General features: G+C 38.0%; 2 protein-coding genes across 4 annotated transcripts in view; one reads left to right on the top strand and one right to left on the bottom strand.

Moving 5' to 3' along the window:
* Window positions 1-12,526, top strand: part of PBK (PDZ binding kinase) — a 32,949-nt gene extending 20,423 nt beyond the window's left edge. The window contains exons 5-9 of one of the 2 annotated variants that reach the window (XM_070794421.1): window positions 695-864; window positions 2,747-2,876; window positions 10,745-10,924; window positions 11,381-11,447; window positions 11,546-11,681. In XM_070794421.1, the coding sequence (XP_070650522.1) occupies window positions 695-864; window positions 2,747-2,876; window positions 10,745-10,924; window positions 11,381-11,406 (506 nt within the window). In that variant the 3' untranslated portion in view covers window positions 11,407-11,447; window positions 11,546-11,681. Of the gene's footprint in view, window positions 1-694; window positions 865-2,746; window positions 2,877-10,744; window positions 10,925-11,380; window positions 11,448-11,545 lie in introns of both variants that reach the window. The other variant, XM_019965839.2, reaches the window with a different exon arrangement.
* Window positions 12,527-18,955: 6,429 nt separating this feature from the next.
* The window catches only part of ESCO2 (establishment of sister chromatid cohesion N-acetyltransferase 2), a 28,817-nt gene continuing 24,750 nt past the window's right edge, over window positions 18,956-23,022 (bottom strand). For both annotated transcript variants that reach the window (XM_019965840.2, XM_019965841.2), the window contains exon 11: window positions 18,956-20,214. In XM_019965840.2, the coding sequence (XP_019821399.1) occupies window positions 20,082-20,214 (133 nt within the window). In that variant the 3' untranslated portion in view covers window positions 18,956-20,081. The remainder of the gene's footprint in view (window positions 20,215-23,022) is intronic.

A 23,022-nucleotide genomic window follows, 5' to 3' on the forward strand; every position in this document is an offset into this window, starting at 1 on the left:
TGGGGTCTCAAAGAATCTGACACTACTGAGCAACTGAACTGAAGTATATATTTAAAACTTCATAGGAATAGATACAGTCATTATGCTATTGGTACCATGGAGAATTCAGGAATGTAAAGTCTTCATTTGTGTAATCTCCTTTTTTCATTTTTAATGTAAGTAAGTCTGGTGAAACCATTATATTTAGGAAGGCATAGAGTATAAAACGGAGAAGGCTTTGGCAGCCGACTCCAGTACTCTTGCCTGGAAAATCCCATGGACAGAGGAGCCTGGTGGGCTGCAGTCCATGGGGTCGCTAAGAGTCAGACACGACTGAGCAACTTCACTTTCACTTTTCATTTCCATGCATTGGAGAAGGAAATGGCAACCCACTCCAGTGTTCTTGCCTGGAGAATCCCAGGGACAGGGGAGCCTGGTGGGCTGCCGTCTATGGGGTCGCACAGAGTTGGACACGACTGAAACGACTTGGCAGCAGCAGCAGCAGAGTATAAAAACATTTCAATTTGTGATACTGTTGGCCAACACTTGAAGACATTTAAAATTAGATCTACTAAATAAGTTTTGTAAGCACTAGCTGTTTCATTTTGTGTTTGACAGTGTTGATCCAGATCTGTTTTCAGTCACATTATTGTAAAAGAATGAAATACTTTTGTTCTTCCCTACTCCAGTAAGAAAATGACGTATTTTCTTTAAGGTTACCGTGCTTTCACTAAAGCTAGCGATGGCAGTCTGTGTCTTGCTATGGAGTATGGAGGTGAAAAGTCTCTGAATGACTTAATAGAAGAACGAAATAAAGATAGCCGAGATCCTTTTCCAGCAGCCATAATTTTAAAAGTTGCTTTGAACATGGCAAGAGGGTTAAAGGTAACTATGCTATTATGTTTTGAATGAGTTTTGTGGAACCTAAAAAAATAAATACTTTATTTACAATGTTGTGTTTAATTTCTGCTGTACAGCAAAGTGACTCAATTATACATATATCTCCTTTTTCATATTCTTTTCCATTGGGGTTTATCACAGGATGTTAAATATAATCCCCTGTTCTTTACAGTAGGACGTTGTTGTATATCCATCCTATATATGGTAGTTTGCATTTGTAACCCCAAACTCCCAATCTTTCCCTTTCTCACCCAGCCTCCCCCTTGACAACCACAAGTCTGTTCTCTATAACTGTGAGTCTGTTTCTGCTTTGTAAATAAGTTCATTTGTGTATTTTATATTCCACATATAAGTGACATCATATGGTATTTGTCTTTCTGACTTAGTATGACTAAGTCCATTCATGTTGTTGGAAATGACATTGTTTCATTATTTTTAATGGCTGAGTAATACTCCATTGTGTGTGTGTGTGTGTGTGTGTGTGTGTGTGTGTCTATGTCTGTGTCTGTGTCTGTTCATCTACTGATGAACAGATACTAATATACCTAGTTACAAGGTGAATTTTTTTTTCCCAAGAGAGGGAGTTGCCTTAAATCTTTATAGAATCTTTCATATTGAAGAATGTACTGTTTTGATCAACAAAGTATTGTTAGAGGCCTTCACACCTTCACATGGCCTGAAATAATCCAAGTCAGGAAGTTTTGCTTATAGAGATTGCATGTTAGATTTAGTTAATTGGACTGTTGTTTAGTCATTATTCCTGGGGGTGTATTCTAACCCTCTGTTGCTGTAAACAAGCCTTTCAAAGATTTCTTTGTGGGATGTTATTAGACATTGTGAATATACATCTATAGTCAAATGAAAAAAATCCTCTCAGGGTTATACAGATAAACTATTGTGTCTTTGAATTAGACATACTGTTAGAGATAAAAATTCTGTATCCTGAATAACTTAAGTAATCATGGCTCCAGAAAATTGTTGGATGACTCAGAAAAACAGATTATGTAATGTAGTGATGTCAAGAATTGCATGTTGAGTTCAAATAAAATTGATTCATGAAATGTAAAACTGGAAAAAGGCACTATTTCTAAATATATATTTTAATATTTTATAGAAAAACATTTTAAATAGGTTGGATAAGCTAATAATTTGAATCATTTAATTATTTTAATTGTGTATATATAATGGAATTAATAAATTACATTATAAATATATTTGAGCATATTCAATTTATGGTTAACAATATTTAAGCACAGTAAGTGTTCCAAGTTCAATACCAAGAATTGTTTCTGCATCTTTTGCAGGCCCAGGTCATAGAGTGTAGATGCCTAAATGCTGATGAATGAAAAAATAACTTTTGTAGGACGTTTTTGATTATGGATGAATATTATCACTTGTCATTTCTAAGAAAGGGTTAAAATATAGCCTTAGATTACATTACTGCTTCCTCTTTTCCTTGTGAAGTATGTGTAGCGTTATCTCAACAATTTGTTTGAGATAACTGTGTCATTGTGAAGTTTAAAAAATTATTTCTAAAATAATTGTCCATTTTATAAAATTGTAGTATATTTTGAAATCTGCAGTATCATCTTTGATGTATAAGTATGTGAGGTTGGTTGGAAAATTAAAAGTTGGCTTATCTATACATAGACATCAATTTCCAAAGAATCTTTCAGATTTCTGGTCAGTATGGTAGACTAAGAGATAGCGTGGGATGGTTCCTTCTCTAGCATCAAATAGTTTGAAATGATAGACACAAGTCTGCACGTTAGGCAGGGAGTTCAGGTTGTTGTTTTGTTTGAAAGTTATATACTTTTTTATTAGTTTCTATTTTTTCTCAGATATTTTAAATTTTTCACTATTTTAGTATCTGCACCAAGATAAGAAACTGCTCCATGGAGATATAAAGTCTTCAAATGTTGTTATTAAAGGCGATTTTGAAACAATTAAAATCTGTGATGTAGGAGTCTCTCTTCCATTGGATGAAAATATGACTGGTAAGCAGAATTCTAATTTTTAAATGGTTTCTGTACAGTTTTTAAGTTTCTATTACATATTTAAAAATAACAAGTTCACATTCTTCAAAAATCAAAAACTATTAATAAAAAGTGTATAATAAAAAATATCCCTTCCTTTCTATCTCTGTTCTACTCAGCCTCCAGCCCCTTCCCTTGCTACATACACAATATAAATTATTGGTTTCTCATTAGTATATATTTTAATTGAAGAAACGTGGAGAAGTGTCTCTAACCTGCTTTGGGATTTTTAAGTAGTAAAAGATCTGGGAGTAGAAAATACAATTTTTATAAGGTTTTATAAAGAAATTGATTTAGCATCAGCATAATGACAAGATTTGGGAAACTGCTAGAAGAAAGTGGAATGGGAGCAGGAAAGAGGATTTCTAATAAGGCCAGTCTTCTGCGTTTTGCCCCTTGGCCCAGCCTACCTCATTCTTCTCTTTTATTGTGAATACTAACCATTCTCTTCTCAGGGAATTTAAATATGTTCTTTCTTCTTCTTCTTTTTTTATTTTTTACTACATTCTTTTTAAAAATATTCTTTTGTATTATGGTTTATCTAAGGATATTGAATACAGTTCTCTGCTGTACAATAGGACCTTGTTGTTTATCCATTCTATATATAAAATGTTATGTGGCTAACCCCAATGTCCCACTCCATCCCTTCCCCAACCCCCTCCCCCTTGGCAACCACTAGTGTCTTCTATACCAATGATTCTCTTTCATAGGTAGGTACATTTGCCTCATATTTTAGATTCCATATATAAGCGTTATCATGGTATTTGTCTTTTTCTCTTACTTCACTCAGCTTGATAATCTCTAGTTGCGTCCATGTTGCTACAGATGGCATTATTTCTTTCTGTTTTGTGACTGAGTAGTATTCCATTGCATATATGTACCATGTCTTCTTATCCATTCGTCTCTCAGTGGTCATTTAGGTTATTTCCATATCATGGCTTTTGTGAACAGTGCTGCTGTGAGCATGGTGGTGTATGTGTCTCTTTGAATTCTATTTTGGTCTGGATATATGCCCAGGACTGGGATTACGGGATCATATTTTTAGTTTTCCTGAGAAACCCCCATACTGTTTTCCACAGTGACTATACCATCTTACATTCCCACCAAAAGTGTAGGAGGGTTCCCTTTTTTCCACGTCCTCTCTGGCATCTGTTATTTGTAGGCATTTTAATAATGGCCACCCTGAACCCGTGTGAAGGTGGAACCTCATTGTAGCTTTGATTTTCATTTCTCTAATAGTGCTGTCCATCATCTTTCCACGTGCCTGTTGGCCACTTGTATTGATTTGGAGAAATGTCGGTCTGTTTAGGTCTTCTGATCATTTTTCTATTGGGTTTGTTTTTGTTATTGTTGAGTTGTATGAGCTGTGTGTGTGTTTTGGAAATCAATCCCTTGAGTTGCATTGTTTGCAAATATTTTCTTCCATCCTGTGGGTTGTCTTTCATTTTGCTTATGATTTTTGCTGTGGAAAGCTTGTAATTTTGATTAGGTCCCATTTGTTTATTTTTATTTTTATCACCTTGGGAGACTGACCTAAGAAAACATAGATATGATTTATGTCAGAGAACGTTTTGCCTATGATCTAAGAGTTTTATGGTGTCTTATGTTAAGTCTTTAAGGCATTTTGAGTTTTGTGGTTGGTGAGGGGGTGTGTTCTAATTTCATTGATTTACATAGAGCTGTACAACTTTCTTAGCACTGCTTGCTAGAGAAACTGTAGGGAATTTAAGATATGTTCTTGATGAGGAACAGAGCCAAAATCCAGAAGCCTCAAAGAAAACCACTGCTTTCAACATATTATTTAATAAATAACATTTAAGTTTGCCTCTTTATATAAATATAAGGGGGGTGTGTGTGTGTTAGTCGCTCAGTTATGTCCGACTCTTTGCGACCCCATGGACCATAGCCTGACAGTCTCCTCTGTCCATGGGATTCTCCAGGCAAGAATACTAGAGTGGATTGCTGTTCCCGTCTCCAAAATATAAGGTATAGGGGAGGCTAATACTGTTTAGAACTTACGTACATCTTAATTTCCAGTTAAAGTCTATAAGTTGAATTGAAGGGAAACACCAAGATAAACAGATTGACTTCCTAATAATGTCTGTAATCAATAAAGGTAGAACTGGATGAACCCTTAGGCCAAATAACTGGTACGAGGTTATAACTTCAGCAAATAAAAGGAGAAATTGTCAAAAAGAATAAAAATAAGATTTTAGCATAATTGTCTCAATCATTAATAGATCTAATAGACAAACTAAGATGTAGCAGATCTGAGTAAATAGTAAGTTCATTTTCTATGCATTAGAATATTTATTAAAATTGACTAGTTAGGTTACAAAAGAAAACCTCAAGTTACAAAAGTAGGAATAGGCTAAAGGCTAACAAAGGTCCATCTAGTCAAGGCTATGGTTTTTCCTGTGGTCATGTATGGATGTGAGAGTTGGACTGTGAAGAAGGCTGAGCACCGAAGAATTGATGCTTTTGAACTGTGGTGGGAGAAGAGTCTTGAGAGTTCCTTGGACTGCAAGGAGATCCAACCAGTCCATTCTGAAGGAGATCAGCCCTGGGATTTCTTTGGAAGGACTGATGCTAAAGCTGAAACTCCAGTACTTTGGCCACTTCATGCAAAGAGCTGACTCATTGGAAAAGACTCTGATGCGGGGAGGGATTGGGGGCAAGAGGAGAAGGGGCCGACAGAGGATGAGATGGCTGGATGGCATTACTGACTCGATGGACATGAGTCTGAGTGAACTCCGGGAGTTGGTGATGGACAGGGAAGCCTGGCGTGCTGCGATTCATGGGGTCGCAAAGAGTTGGACACTACTGAGGGACTGAACTGAACTAACATTCATTATCTTCAAAGCTATAAATATATAAATTCATGTACAGTTGGAAATAAAAACTCAGTTTTTTCAGGCATTTAAAATATTTGTAAATAGTTCTTAGCTGAGAAGTAGTGAGATTCCAGTTACATACTATTTAGAGAATAATGAGAATGTAAGAGCAAATCAAAACCTATTTGATATGGTCCAAAAGCATTCAAAGGAAAACACTGTCATTATTTAACCTTTATGAAATTGAGTTTTCAGCTGAAATTAGAAAAAAAAAAATGAAACCATAAAAGAAAAAAGCAGAAATGAATTAAAGATCTAAAAGTTTTGCAATATCCCAGTATGATCTATGTTATTTTAGAACATGTCAAAGAGAATGTAGAGATTATCCTTGAGGATACATGTTCAAACACAGCCAGGAAAATCCTGTGAAAAAGTGTTGAGTAGGAATTTTCTTGACGAGGTATTAAGTATTATGAAACTGTAGTAATTAAAGCAGTGACACTAATGCCAAACTAGACAGAAAATTTCAACATAAGAGTCAAAAGATAATTCCCAAATGTATGAAATTTGTTATATGATAAAGGTGACATTTTTGTATTAGTGGAAAAGAGGTAGTTGAATTAGTAAATGATGGTATCGGTTTATTTTAGAGAAAGTTGTTTTCTGTTCTCACACTCTAATCTCTGTAGATTGAAGATTTTTTAAAAAGTAACAGAAAAAATTGTTGGTAAAGATAATGTTGGGCTTAAGGAGGACACGAGAGGTAGAAACCACTTTTTAAAAGAAGTCATGACTACTAAAAAAGTCATTGAAAACTTTCCCCATTCTAGTATGAACAAGAGTATAGGCCAACCATGCACTGCATAGAAGTCGTAATTTATCATTCAGGTTAAGATCAGTTTTGCTATGGTAACATAAACCCTCAAAAATCTCACTACCTTAAAACAGGCAAGGCTTATTTTTCAAGCTGCATGTCCACTAGGCCTGTGTTCCACTCCATGTCATTCTCACATTAGGACCTGACATGCTAGGATGTCTGTTGTATGGAATAATGCCGTCATTGTGCCCATCATTGTGTGGACGGTGAAAAAGCTCTAGAGCTGCACTGTCCACTGCAGTTTTTTGGTTGTTTAGTCACTCAGTCGTGTCCAGCTCTTTGTGACCCTATGGACTGTAGCCTGCCAGGCTCCTCTCTCCATGGGATTTTCCTGGTGAGAATACTGGAGTGGGTTACCATTTCCTTCTCCAGGGGATCTTCCTGAACCAGGAATTGAACCCACGTCTCCTGCACTGCTTTACTACTGAGGTACCAGGAAGCCTGTCTACTACAGTAGCCACTAGCTGTGTATGGCTATTTAAATTAATTAATATATTAAAAATTCTTTAAATTCATTTTCTCAGCCACCTTAGCCACATTTCAAGTGTTCAGTAGCTATGTGTGGTTAGTGACTACCATACTGAGATAAAGAACATTTTTATCATCACCAAAGTTCTGTTGTACAGTGCCACCCTAGAGTCTTGCCCTGACAATTAAATGCTCCAGTTCAGAAGTGACACAAGTCACTTCTTTCACAAGTCACTGCCCTGAACTAGTCAAATGGTTTCACCCCAAAACACGACAGGCCAGAAAGTGTGGTCCTTCTGTGTGTCTAGAAGGCAGTCCTTCTGTGTACGCAGATGGTGAGGAATAGCAATAGTAATTACCAGTGTGTAGCCTTTTCAGAGGGCAGTTTAGATATATGTATATTTAAAAACAACCCTTAAAAATGTTTATGCCCTTCAGTCCTGTCATTCCATTCCCAGGAATACATTCCAAAAAAATAATTGGGCAGTATGGGTATTTTTTACATTAATCTGTTACATTAATTTCTGCAAAAGTCAAAAGCTAGGACTAGGCTTACAGACGGAGAAGGCAATGGCACCCCACTCCAGTACTCTTGCCTGGAAGATCCCATGGACGGAGGAGCCTGGTAGGCTGTAGTCCATGGGGTTGCTAAGAGTCGGACACGACTGAGCGACTTCCCTTTCACGTTTCACTTTCATGCATTGGAGAAGGAAATGGCACCCCACTCCAGTGTTCTTGCATGGAAAATCCCAGGGATGGCGGAGCCTGGTGGGCTGCTGTCTATGGGGTCGCACAGAGTTGGACACGACTGAAGCGACTTAGAGAGAGAGAGAGAGAGGCTTATAGAAGAGTTGTAACAGAAGAATCAAAAGCCATGCAAGCTTGAAAATAACGCATACTAAAAACAGCAACAGTCCCAGTAAAAATGCTAACACCTTAGATTTTCACTGCCAGGCAGCATCAGGCCTGTACAGCCATGGACCCTGTGTTTGTGCTTCCTTGAAGGTAAATGTGATGGCATTTACTGTCAATAAATAAAAAGTTAAATTAAAAATTTGATTTGGCTTTCTTAATAAAGTATGATATCACTTATATGTGGAATCTTCCCCAGTGACTCAGTTGTAAAGAATCCGCCTGCCAATGCAGGAGACACAAAAGACACAAGTTCAATCCCTGGGTTGGGAATATCACCTGAAGAAGGAAATGGCAACCCATTCCAGTATTCTTGCCTGTAGATTAGCGGCCTACAGTCCATGGGGTCAGAGAGTCGACAGGACTGAGCAACTGAGCACACACTTGTGAAATCTAAAAAATGAACAAGTGACTGTCACAAAAAAGAAATAGATATGGAGAACAAACTGGTGATTACTAGTGGGGAGAGGGAAGTAACAAGAAAAGGATAGGGAATTAAGAGATACACACTGCTGCTGCTGCTAAGTCGCAAGGATACACTGCTATTGTTGTTCAGTCGATAAGTCGTCTCCGACTCTGCTCCCCCATGGACCGCAGCACACCAGGCTCCTCTGTCCTTCACTGTCTCCTGGAGTTTGCTCAAATTCATGTCCATTGAGTCGGTGGCGCTATCTGTCCATCTCATCCCCTGCTGTCCCCTTGTCCTTTTGCCTTCAATCTTTTCCTGATGAAAAGTCCATATGTTAATGATGGTAATTTCTGGGTTGATTATGTACCAAATATTTTTAATACTAATTATAGTCAGGCACTGTGCTAGGAACGATATACAGGAAAAAAGGACACAGTCCTTACCCTTTAAAGATTCCTAATCTAGATGGAAGGTCCCTCAGCAGCCACCTTGGTTATCTGATAACTGTTGCCGGTATGGCAGTGCTTAAGTTCAGGTAACCCTTATTTTACTTAATAATGTTGCCAAAGTGGATAGTGATGCTGGCAATTCAGATGTGCCAAAGAAAAGCCATGAAGTGCTTCCTTTAAGTGAAAAGGTGAAAGCTCTAGACTTAATAAGGAAAGAAAAAAAAAATTGGATGCTGAGTTTGCTGAGATCTACTGCAATTTCTATCTGTGAAATTTTGAAGTAGAAAAAATATTCATACTAGTTTTGCTATTACACCTCAAACCTTAAAAGTTATGGCCATAGTGTGTGGTAAGTGCATGGTTAAGAAGAAGGCACACATTTACACAGTAAGATAATTTTGAGAGTGACTACATTCTCATAACTTTTATGATAGTATATTGTAATTGTTCTATTTTATTATGTTATCTTTGTTGTTACTCTTATAGTGCCTAATTTATAAATTAAACTTTATTAAAGATGTGCATGTATAGGGGGAAAAAAAAAAAAATATATATATATGGTTTGATACTGTCCTTAGTTTCAGGCATCCACTGGGGATCCAGGAATGTATCCCCCAGGGATAAATGAGAGGAAGGGGGCTGCTACACCAAAAAGGATAAAATAATTGAAGAATAAGTCAAACCAAAAGTCTGACCTTTTTATTGAACACCATAAAACTTCATTGAGAGCATTAAGATGTTAAGTGAGAGATCATGATTATGGATTGACAATACTGTTAAGATGTTAATTCTTCCCAGATTGATCTAGTGATTCAATCTAATCCCAGGTTCAGCTAGAAAGCTGACCTTCTCATGAAAATTGAGGTGTTGCCTCTTAACATTTAAATGGAAACACGAGTGGACCTGTGTCGTTCCTGGGCAGAGAAGCTTTAAGGGCCTCTGTGTAATTCCACCTGTCCATTCTTCCCTGATGTAACAATCCTAGATGCAGGGAAGTGGTCGGCTTTCAGCTGAAAGACAGTGTAGTTTGAAAAAGGAAGAAATGGAGGCACAGATTTGGTGATCTGCTAGGTGATCTGCTCAGGGTCACAGAGCTTGCACAGGTCTTTGAACCCGGGTGAGGCAGTCTGGCTCAAGTCTGTCTATGTTTATACCCCTTTCTAAGAGAATTGCTTTGGAACAAAGGTTCGTCTAGTCAAGGCTATGGTTTTTCCTGTGGTCATGTATGGATGTGAGAGTTGGACTGTGAAGAAGGCTGAGCACCGAAGAATTGATGCTTTTGAACTGTAGTGTTGGAGAATACTCTTGAGAGTCCCTTGGACTGCAAGGAGATCCAACCAGTCCATTCTGAAGGAGATCAGCCCTGGGATTTCTTTGGAAGGAATGATGCTAAAGCTGAAACTCCAGTACTTTGGCCACCTCATGCGAAGAGTTGACTCGTTGGAAAAGACTCTGATGCTGGGAGGGATTGGGGGCAAGAGGAGAAAGGGACGACAGAGGATGAGATGGTTGGATGGCATCACTGACTCGATGGACGTGAGTCTCAGTGAACTCTGGGAGTTGGTGATGGATAGGGAGGCCTGGCGTGCTGTGATTCATGGGGCCAAAAAGAGTCGGACACGACTGAGCGACTGATCTGATCTGAAGAGAATTGTTTCTCTACACCCTTGCCTACGGACTAGCTTTTTGAATACTTAACAATCTGATAGAGAAAACCTGTTTTTATGAGGTTGAATGTATTTTCATGTTTACTGGCTATATTTATTAACCTTTAAACTACCTGTTAAATAACTTGCCCATTTTTCTTTGGGTCGTTTGCCTTTCTTAGTGGTTTCTGGTGCTTGCCCTTTTGATCAGTTTGCATCTCTTACTTGTTTCAGTGACTGACCCTGAGGCCTGTTACATTGGCACTGAGCCTTGGAAACCTAAGGAAGCTCTGGAGGAGGATGGTATTATTACTGACAAGGCAGACATATTTGCCTTTGGTCTTACTCTGTGGGAAATGATGACTTTATCTATTCCACACATTAATCTTCCAGATGATGATGATGATGATGAAGGTATAACTACTTATTTTTAACATAAATCCCAATCTCTCAGTTTGAACTTAAGAATAATTTATAAATTGGGGCTTCCCTGGTAGCCCAGATGGTAAAGAATCTGCCTGCAATGTGGGAGACCTGGGTTCTTCCCCTCCAGGGAAGATCCTCTGGGATCTTCTTAAACTTTAAGAAGGGAATGGCTACCCACTCCAGTGTTTTTACCTGGAGAATTCCATGAACAGAGGAGCCTGGTGGGCTACAGTTCTTGGGGTTGCAGGGTCAGACAGTGGTTTAATCTCATACAAATGAGATGTAGATTGAGAACAGGGAGATAAATTGAGAAAATCCAGAGGAGCAAGAAATTACCTTAAAAACTCCTCTTGCCTGAGAAAATGATGGGAAAGGTACCCTAGTAAGGGGATTGGGGTGGCTAACCTTTAAATCCCTGACAATAATTGATCTACACCATGGCAGGACAGTTGAAGAGACTGCCTGTGTAAAATGAAAAGCATATTGGATGATGAATTCTTATTTCAGAACAGTGAGTTTGAGCAGTTGCTAAACTTTTCCATGATTTAAATTTTTAATTTAAATTTTAAATTAATTGATTTTAATTGTTTCTAACTCCTTCATGAGCAGATAAAACTTTTGATGAAAGTGATTTTGATGATGACGCATACTATGCAGCTTTGGGAACTAGGCCACCTGTTAACATGGAGGAACTGGATGAAACATACCAGAAAGTAATTGAGCTCTTCTCCGTATGCACTAATGAAGATCCTAAAGACCGTCCTTCTGCTGCGTGCATTGTTGAGGCTTTAGAAGTGGATATCCTGTGATCAACTCGTACCCATGACTGCTGGAGCCTCAAGTATGGCTCATGTATATAGCTGTTCTGTTTACCATGATACATTTATGTAGTTATTATGATGATCCATAATTATTAGATGGAAGTGGCCTATTTTAGGACCACAGATAGCACCTTATTAACATTTGAACAACTGTTTCTATTATAAAGGTAGTTCATGTATGCTTATGTTAATAAACATTAGAAATTGTAAAGGGTTTTCTATAAAGTTTAAGAAACTACTAAAAAATTTGAACTTGTTTATATAGATTTAAAATAGTGCTATAAAAACTTATGTCTAACAATTTGGGCAGAGTGAGTTTTATTCATGATCTTTCTCAGATGTTCTCTCTTAATGGATCTACTGAAATGAGCACTTTGTGTATTACAAAATAAGTCTACATTTCCTTACCTCTTAAAACCTTTTGCTGGCCTTTCTTGGTTGATGTGCTTATTAAATAGGGTCACTGAGACCAGAGACCTGGGATATGGCTCACAAGAGGAGTTCCCTGGGTACATCCAAACATTTTTGGTTAAGGCTTGTCTTGTTCCAGAGCTTTGGTTTTTGCTTTAATTTGTTGAATGAATATTCTGTACTGGTATCTTTAATATTTTTATTTACTGATCTATATCTTAAGCATATCACAGTATTGGTGTAAATAAAACTCTAATAGGACAACATGGAATAAAGGACATGTCAGTTACCCAAAGGTGTGTTATCCTATTTTGTACTCCATTGTATTGAGTCTTGTCATTAAACTTACTGAGTGTGAGTGTTGTCATTAAACTTATTGAGTGAAAGCAAGTTTTTCCCTCTTTCTTGGCCTTATTTTGTTAATCTGTAAAATGAGAGTGATTTGAATCCTTATTTTCTATCTGTGAGCCACATCTCCCTGGGATTTTTCAAGTACTGAATTGTGCTTGTGAATCTACTGATACATCTAGGGTAAAAATTACTGTGATGTAGGGGATCTTAGATTAAGAACCACTGCACTCTGGGCTTTAAACAATTCTGGAATTCAACAGAAGGTTCCTTTTAGTATGAGATTGTACCAAGCAATACTATACAGATCATTAATGGCTTATCTTCTGTAAAAAGATCATTAAAGTGTCAAGAAAGTGAATGGAAAACTACATATAAAAAGCATGCTGCTGAAGTTGTGCTTATGTTATAGTCTCAAATGCTACATGAGAAAAGGCCGAAAAATTGGTGAGCTAAGAATCTAGGAAAAACTAAGATTCCTTTCCAATACCAAATAAATGAGCAGAAATTTTAAAACAAAACCTATCATAGAAAATAAAAGACAAACATAATAGGGTCAACAATGCCAAAAGTTGGGTCTTTATCAGGTCTTATCTAGAGAGCAAAAAAGACATGTCAAGACAGAAACATCACTGCAGATCCTATGCATACCCAGTATCATTCATAAATGTGAAAAATCCCAAACAAACCCAAACTGATAATATAAAAAGGAAAAACTTCATCAAGACCAAGTTGGATCTATTTCAGGAAGGCTAGCCATGAAATTAAAAGATGCTTACTCTTTGGAAGAAAAGTTATGACCAACCTAGATAGCATATTGAAAATCAGACATTACTTTGCCAACAAAGGTCCGTCTAGTCAAGGCTGTGATTTTTCCAGTGGTCATGTATGGACGTGAGAGTTGGACTGTGAAGAAAGCTGAGTGCTGAAGAATTGATGCTTTTGAACTGTGGTGTTGGAGAAGACTCTTGAGAGTCCCTTGGACTGCAAGGAGGTCCAACCAGTCCATTCTGAAGGAGATCAGCCCTGGGATTTCTTTGGAAGGAATGATGCTAAAGCTGAAACTCCAGTACTTTGGCCACCTCATGCGAAGAGTTGACTCACTGGAAAAGACTGATGCTGGGAGAGATTGGGGGCAAGAGGAGAAAGGGACGACAGAGGATTAGATGGTTGGATGGCATTACTGACTCAATGGACGTGAGTCTGAGTGAACTCCGGGAGTTGGTGATGGACAGGGAGGCCTGGCGTGCTGCATTTCATGGGGTCGCAAAGAGTCGGACACGACTGAGCGACTGAACTGAACTGAGGTTGGTTTAACATTTAAACAACCATATTAATATAAGAAAAATCAAAGGATGGAATTTTGATAAAGTTCAGAATCTTCAAGATGTTTAAAGGAGTCTGAGAAACCTGGGGACAGAAAGGAACTTCCTTAATATAAGAAAAGGGCCCATATCTAACAAAATCTATAGTAAATATCATTTTACTCTAACTTTGGCCACCTCATGCGAAGAGTTGACTCACTGGAAAAGACTGATGCTGGGAGGGATTGGGGACAGGAGGAGAAGGGGACGACAGAGGATGAGATGGCTGGATGGCATCACCGACTCGATGGACGTGAGTCTGAGTGAACTCCAGGAGTTGGTGATGGACAGGGAGGCCTGGCGTGCTGCGATTCATGGGGCCGAAAAGAGTCGGACACGACTAAGCAACTGATCTGATCTGATAGATTGGAAGTGAGCATTCCACTGAAAGTCATATGTTGACAACTAATCCCCAATGTGTTTGTATCTGGAAGTGGGGCCTTTGGAAGGTAACTGCAAGAGGGTGAAGCCCTCACAAATGGGATTAGTGCCCCTATAAAAGAGATGTGAAATAAAATTTGTATTGTATGGCAAGACAAAAACAAAACAGAATGTTCTCTGCTCTTCGGCTTCTCTCCGTTCCCCTATGCACTATGTACCTGGCATTATGCATTGACCAAACCTCCCCATCAGGAGAAATACCTGCCAAGACATAAAGATGGCTAACAGGCACATGAAAAGGTGCTCAACATCCCTAATTAGAGAAACTCAAAACTACAATAAGGTATCATCTCATGCAGTTCAGAATGGCTGCTGCTGCTAAGTCGCCTCAGTCGTGTCCGACTCTGTGCGACCCCATAGACAGCAGCCCACCAGGCCCCACCGTCCCTGGGATTCTCCAGGCAAGAACACTGGAGTGGGTTGCCATTTCCTCCTCCAATGCATGAAATTGAAAAGTGAAAGTGAAGTCGCTCAGTCGCATCCGACTCTTAGCGACCCCATGGACTGCAGCCTACCAGGCTCTTCCATCCATGGGATCTTCCAGGCAAGAGTACTGGAGTGGGTTGCCATTGCCTTCTCCGTCAGAATGGCTATCATCAAAAATCTACAAATAATGCTCAATAATTACATAAATGCATAAATAATACATAATGCATAAGTAATAAATGCATCAATAATCTACAAATAAATAGAGAGGGTGTGGACAAAAGGGAGCCCTCTTACAATAGGTGGGAATGTAAATTGGTGCAGCCACTATGGAGAACAGTATGGAAGTTCTTTAAAAAAAAAAAAAAAGATTTACCACCTGATCCAGCAATCTCACGCCTAGGCACATATCCAGAGAGGACAAAAACTACTTATAGATAAGCACCCTAGTGGTCACTGCAGCACTATTTACAATAGTGAAGACATGGAAGCAACATAAATGTCCATCAACAAATGAATGGATAAAGTATATATATATATCATTTTATGGTATATATTCATATATGAAAGCCATAAAAAACTGAAATAATGCCATTGGCAGCAACATGGATGGACCTAGAGACTATCATACTATGTCAAAGAAGGAAAAATATATCACTTATATGTGGAATCCTAAAAATGGAACACGTGAACTTATTTAAAAAACAGACACAAAATACAGATTTATAGTTACCAATGGGGAAAGGAAGGGGGATAGATAAATATGAAGTAAAATACATACTCCTATATATGAAATAGATAACGAACAAGGACTACTATAAAACACAGGAAGCTATATTCAATGTCTTGTAGTCTGTAATGGAAAAGAATCTGAAAAATATACAACTGAATCACTTTGCTATATACCTGAAACACTGTAGATAAAGTGTGGGAAAGTTGCTCAGTCGTGTCTGACTCTTTGTGACCCCATTAACTATACAGTCCATGGAATTCTGCAGGCCAGAATACTGGAATACTGGGTAGCCTTTCCCTTCTCCATGGATCTTCCCAACCCAGGAATCAACCCCAGGTCTCCGGCATTGTGGGCAGATTCTTTACCAGCTGAGCCACAAGGGAAGCCCAAAATCAAGTATACTTTGGCAAAATAAATAAAATGGGAAGAAAGATTTAATAAAAAGTAAGAACTAACACCCAAAAAAGATGTCCTTTTCATTATAGGGGACTGGGATGCAAAAGTAGGAAGTCAAGAAACACCTGGAGTAACAGGCAAATTTGGCCTTGGAATACAGAATGAAGTAGGGCAAAGACCAATAGAGTTTTGCCAAGAAAATGCACTGGTCATAGCAAACACCCTCTTCCAACAACACAAGAGAAGACACTACACGTGAACATCACCAGATGGTCAACACTGAAATCAGATTGATTATCTTCTTTGCAGCCAAAGATGGAGAAGCTCTATACAGTCAGCAAAAAGAAGACTGGGAGCTGAGTGTGGCTCAGATCATGAACTCCTTATTGCCAAATTCAGACTTAAATTGAAGAAAGTAGGGAAAACCACTAGACCATTCAGGTATGACCTAAATCAAATTCCTTATGATTATAGAGTAGAAGTGAGAAATAGATTTAAGGGACTAGATCTGATAGAATGCCCGATGAACTATGGATGGAGGTTCATGACACTGTACAGGAGACAGGGATCAAGACCATCCCCATGGAAAAGAAATGCAAAAAAGCAAAATGGCTGTCTGAGGTGGCTTTACAAATAGCTGTGAAAAGAAGGGAAGCGAAAAGCAAAGGAGAAAAGGAAAGATATAAGCATCTGAATGCAGAGTTCCAAAGAAAAGCAAGGAGAGAGAAAGCCTTCCTCAGTGATCAATGCAAAGAAATAGAGGAAAACAACAGAATGGGAAAGACTAGAGATCTCTTCAAGAAAATTAGAGATACAAAAGGAACATTTCATGCAAAGATGGGCTCAATAAAGGACAAAATGGTATGGACCTAACAAAAGCAGAAGATATTAAGAGGAGGTGGCAAGAATACACAGAAGAACTGTACAAAAAAGAGCTTCACGACCCAGATAATCACGATGGTGTGATCACTGACCTAGAGCCAGACATCCTGGAATGTGAAGTCAAGTGGGCCTTAGAAAGCATCACTACAAACAAAGCTAGTGGAGGTGATGGAATTCCAGTGGAGCTATTTCAAATCCTGAAAGATGATGCTGTGAAAGTGCTGCACTCAAATATGCCAGCAAATTTGGAAAACTCAGCAGTGGCCACAGGACTGGAAAAGGTCCGTTTTCATTCCAATCCCAAAGAAAGGCAATGCCAAAGAATGCTCAAACTACCGCACAATTGCACTCATCTCACACGCTAGTAAAGTAATGCTCAAAATTCTCCAAGCCAGGCTTCAGCAATATGTGAACCATGAACTTCCAGATGTTCAAGCTGGTTTTAGAAAAGGCAGAGGAACCAGAGATCAAATTGCCAACATCCGCTGGATCATGGAAAAATCAAGAGAGTTCCAGAAAAACATCTATTTCTGCTTTATTGACTATGCCAAAGCCTTTGACTGTGTGGATCACAATAAACTGTGGAAAATTCTGGAAGAGATGGGAATACCAGACCACCTGATCTGCCTCTTGAGAAATTTGTATGCAGGTCAGGAAGCAACAGAACTGGACATCGAACAACAGACTGGTTCCAAATAGGAAAAGGAGTACGTGAAGGCTGTATATTTTCACCCTGCTTATTTAACTTATATGCAGAGTACATCATGCGAAATGCCAGGCTGGATGAAGCCCAAGCTGGAATCAAGATTGCTGGGAGAAATATCAATAACCTCAGATATGCAGATGCCACCACCCTTATGGCAGAAAGTGAAGAGGAACTCAAAAGCCTCTTGATGAAAGTGAAAGTGGAGAGTGAAAAAGTTGGCTTAAAGCTCAACATTCAGAAAACTAAACTAAGATCATGGCATCTAGTCCCATCACTTCATGGGAAATAGAAGGGGAAACAGTGGAAACAGTAGCTGACTTTATTTTTTTGGGCTCCAAAATCACTACAGATTGTGACTGCAGCCATGAAATTAAAAGATGCTTACTCCTTGGAAGGAAAGTTATGACCAACCTAGATAGCATATTGAAAAGCAGAGACATTACTTTGCCAACAAAGCTCCGTCTAGTCAAGGCTATGGTTTTTGCAGTGGTCATGTATGGATGTGAGAGTTGGACTGTGAAGAAAGCTGAGTGCCGAAGAATTGATGCTTTTTAACTGTGGTATTGGAGAAGACTCTTGAGAGTCCCTTGGACTGCAATGAGATCCAACCAGTCCATTCTAAAGGAGATCAGTCCTGGGTGTTCTTTGGAAGGAATGATGTTAAAGCTGAAACTCCAGTACTTTGGCCACCTGATGCGAAGAGTTGACTCATTGGAAAAGACTCTGATGCTGGGAGGGATTGGGGGCAGGAGGAGAAGTGGAAGACAGAGGATGAGATGGCTGGATGGCATCGCTGACTTGATGGACATGGGTTTGAGTAAACTCCGGGAGTTGATGATAAACAGGGAGGCCTGGTGTGCTGCGATTCATGGGGTCGCAAAGAGTCGGCCACGACTGAGCGACTGAACTGTACTTGAACTGACTGAATGACATTATCAATGTGTAGATTATTTTAGAATTTTTTTATATACTTTTGTGTGACAAAAATAAAAATTTATTTTGGAAACAAATTTCTAATCAAAATAAAATACTATTAAAGAAATAAAGTTGCAAGATTAGAAGGGGGAGCTCTCATGCATGCCCTATTAAGACAGATGAGCCCAACAAGAAGCGGACTTTCTCTCCTAGCAACTGCTCAGCCAATGAGACAGGGTCACAACTCACCCAGCGCTAAGTGCAGAACTGTTTACTACTGCCCTCCCAACTTCCTCTTTCTCTCTTTTAAGAGTTCTCTCCATGTTTTTGCTGCGGACTTGAACATGGTCAAATATGGCTGCAGACCCTGAATTGTAATTCTTTGCTGATCTTGAATAAACTCATTTTTGCTAGAAAGCTATGTGGCAGTCTATTTGTTTTAGGTCAGCAGCTGCTATAAGTATCTGTGCAGGTTGTTGTGTAGATATAGTTTTTTTATAAAGAGCATGTACTACTTTTACAACCACAAACTAAAATGAAAATCAGTGCATTCAACTGAATAAGAGAATAGAAAAATAATACAGAAAAGAATTTTAATTGATTCATCATAAAGGCATCGAGCAAAATAATGAAGTTTTAAAATAAAATATTTCAGACAATTTTTAAACACAGCAGTACAGAAACTAGCATTAAAATGTTTGGAAAATTTACACACATTTTAACACTTTCACAGTCTTTTGAGAAACCAAACTTTAAAATTTTAGAACTATTAACTTAAAGGCAAGTAAAAGAATGTAGAGGAACAGATTCTACAGAGTTATTACCTGGACACTACTTCCCTAGAGTCTTACTGCCAGAGTGAAGCTACATGACTTTATAATAATAAAAAAAGCTGAATAATTCTGTTTTTCAAAGTATCCATGAATTATATTAGAAAAATGTATCCATATATAGGTATATTTACATAAAGTCATCATGTTCTGTGGCCCATCAGCCTAGACATATTTATTATCCTTGGTTCTGTTAAATTTTAAATCTGTTAGAGGTTTAAAATCTAACCATATGAATCATCTAATCCAAATGGGTATCCATTTTGTTAGACACCAATCACCAGTAATAAGTTCACTAAAGAAAAGTAGCACAAACACCAAAAATTAATGACAATAGTGCAATTACAAAGTTTAATTATTTCTGAAGTGTGCTTTCTGAATAATGATTTTTAAAATGAAAAGTATTTAGCTATAAATTCTGTTCTATACAAAAGGACATCTGTCCCCGGTACAAATTGGGAATTCAGAATACTTTAACTATATTCAAACTGAGTTGCTACAGCCAAGTACCTATAAAATGAGAATTTTGTGTATGAAATCAGGAGTTACTTTTAAGAAATGGGGATGGAAATTTGCCTATCTTTAAACTTTCTGATCAGGCATGAAGTAATTCCGGCCTCAAAGTTTACTTTATAAATAACTGGTCAAATTTCTGTGAAAAACCAATGTTCTTACACAGAAGAGAAATAATTTTCCAGCTATAGCTACAAAGTTTCATAATTAAGGATTCAGAGTGCTAGTCAGTATACATTAAAGATTTTTCCTTTCTTTGTATCCCTAGATACTTGCTATTTGTTAAATAGTTTGTATTTTATGATAATAGGCTGTCAGAACTCATTCACACAGTAACTGTTCTATAGTTGAAATTGGTTTCAATTATTAAAATTGTATACAAGGAAATTAGGTGTGTTGCAGTACTTGGTTGCAAATAACTTGCCATCTGGTGTTGGGTCAGAAAATGCTATTTCATTAGTGCTGAGAAAACAGCCAAACATGAAGCAATTCCTAAAAAAAAGAGGAAAAGACAATTTAACAATGGAACTAACTTTAAATTTTGATTAAACATGAGCACAGTATTTTAAAGCAATCTAGTTAAAAAAACTTCAATCTCTTTGTTTTTCAGTCACTAAGTCGTGTCTAACTTCTTTGCGACCCCATGGACTGTAGCCCTCCACGCTCCTCTGTCCATGGGATTTCCCAGGCAATCCTGGAGTGGGTTCACATTTCCTAATCCAGGGGATCTTCCTGACCCAGGTATCGAACTCTTGTCTGCTGCACTGGCAGGAATGAGTTTTTTTTTTTTTTTTTTAAAACCACTGAGTCACCTGGGAAGCCCCTCAATCTTTTTAAATATTCTTAGTTAAAATTATTTTATTAAGTGGTAAAATGACTCAATGTCTTATATTTCAGGGGGTGGAAGTTTAATGGTATCATTTCACAGGTGAGAAAACTAAGGCCCATAAAAAGTTCTGCTGAGAGGCAAAGAGAACCATACAAACCATCCAGTTGACTCTAGGTGATCCATGGTAATAATAAGCTACTGATATGAAATAGTATTGCTAATTAAAAGCCACAGATAATTACAAAAAAAATATAACACCAACAATTTTAACCAATAACTATCTTCTTTTTAACTACATCACACATTCAGAGCTTTAAGAAGGCAAAACCTAATTTTGCCTTTTGACTACATTTTGACTACACTTTGACTACATTTTGACTACAATTCTCCTTGATCCAGCTCAACTGGGATTAAAAGCAATAAAGTGAAATAGCTGAAAGAATTCAACAAAACTGAGGGATATTCTATGAAATAACTGGCCTTAGTCTTTAAATTCGTCAAAGTCCTAAAAGACAAAGAAAGGCTAAGTAACTTACAGGTTAAGGAAGATGAAGACTAAAGAGATATTATGACTAAAAGCAATGTGTAATCCTGAAGAGAAAAAAAAAAATGATATGAAGGGCATTTGAGACAAATAACAAAACTGAAGTATGAACTATACTGCTGCTGAAGTCGCTTCAGTCGTGTCCAACTCTCTGAGACCCCATAGACGGCAGCCCACTAGGCTCCGCCGTCTCTGGGATTCTCCAGGCAAGAACACTGGAGTGGGTTGCCATTTCCTTCTCCAGTGCATGAAAGTGAAAAGTGAAAGTGAAGTCACTCAGTCGTGTCCGACTCTTAGCGACCCCATGGACTGAAGCCTACCAGGCTCCTCCATCCATGGAATTTTCCAGGCAAGAGTACTGGAGTGGGGTGCCATTGCCTTCTCCAATGAACTATACATTAGATATTAAATATCCTAAATTTGGTAACTGAGCTGTTCTTATATAAGAGAATATACTTGAACATACTGAAAAACTAAGGGGGTAAAGAGGCATATTATATGTAACTTACTTTAAAATAATTCAGGAAGAAAATAAAAAAGAATCTGGACAAAGATACTGAGGGTGTTCTTTTTACTATTCTTCCTATTCTTTCATATGTGAAATTACTTCAAAATAAAAAAGAATTGGATTCAATGAGAAGTTAAGATATCCGCTTCAAGTATACTTACTATATAATTGAATAAAAAGTGTATTGCTATATATACTAGACTCCAAAGCAAAATATTGATTAAGCAGTTCTCTTTGCTTCATGAATGATGGTATGAGCTACAGAAAAAGTATTATTAGATCTGTGGCTTTGAGTCCTATCTCCTTTTACTATCTCCATCAGTGTAATCTGTACTAATAATCCTATCTGAGCCTCAGCTGCTTCTGATGCAAAACAATTAGGAATAATACTGTTCACTTGTGAGGATTTAAAACATACATTGTCTGTAGAGAGAGATGATTAGGCTCCTCACATACAGGAGAGCTGCCAATTATGTTACCTGTATCTCCAACCCAAGTGTGTGAGAAGATATGTTCTCAAATGATTGTTTTATATTTCTCCTTTGCAACTTTATTTTTATCACTGCTTACAATCCATTGCCTTAGTATTCAAAGTATTACCTATATACCAGCAATGTTCAGCATCAGCCAAGAGCTTGTTAGAAATGCAGCATCTCAGGCCCACCCCAATCTACTGAATCACACCTGCATTTGAGCAAGATCCCCAAGTTGGTCACAGGCACTTTCACATTTGAGAAGCACCGGACTACTGCCTGGTAGAACCAGGTTAAATACTGGTATTCTCCATGGCCTTCCGTGGTGGCTCAGATGGTAGAGTGTTCCTACAATGCAGGATACCTGGGTTCAATCCCTGGGTCAGGAAGATCCCCTGGAGAAGGGAATGGCTAACCCACTTCCAGTATTCTTGCCTGGAGAATCCCACGGACAGAGGAGTCTGGCGGGCTCCATGGGGTTGCTAAGAGTCGGACAAAACTGAGTGGCTAACACACACACACTTTTTCTCTCTCCATACCAAATTTATGTATCTCAATAAAAAATAAAGAAAGTGGAGGTTATTTCACAATTAACTACAAACAAAAATCTTCATTGACACCAACTTTTCTCACTGCTCCCCTTTTAAGGTATGTGTGAGTGAGAGTTCTCTTATATATGTTAGATATACTGGACTTTTACTAATTAGATAAATGATTTATAAATAACTATTCTCTGGGTTGTCTTGCTAATTCACTTTTACATTTAGTTACATTTGTGTTACAGTAAGTCTCTATTAATCATCTAGTCACACATCAATAAACATACAATTTCTACAATTCTTTTAAACCTCTCTTTTGTTTTTATAGGTTATATTTATTTAAATTAATTTTACATCTGTTGAATCAAAAAGTTGGACTTGTATTTTCCATTTGTTTGCCTTCTATT

Source organism: Bos indicus, chromosome 8, assembly GCF_029378745.1.
Source record: "Bos indicus isolate NIAB-ARS_2022 breed Sahiwal x Tharparkar chromosome 8, NIAB-ARS_B.indTharparkar_mat_pri_1.0, whole genome shotgun sequence".
NCBI classification, from domain to species: Eukaryota; Metazoa; Chordata; class Mammalia; order Artiodactyla; family Bovidae; genus Bos; species Bos indicus.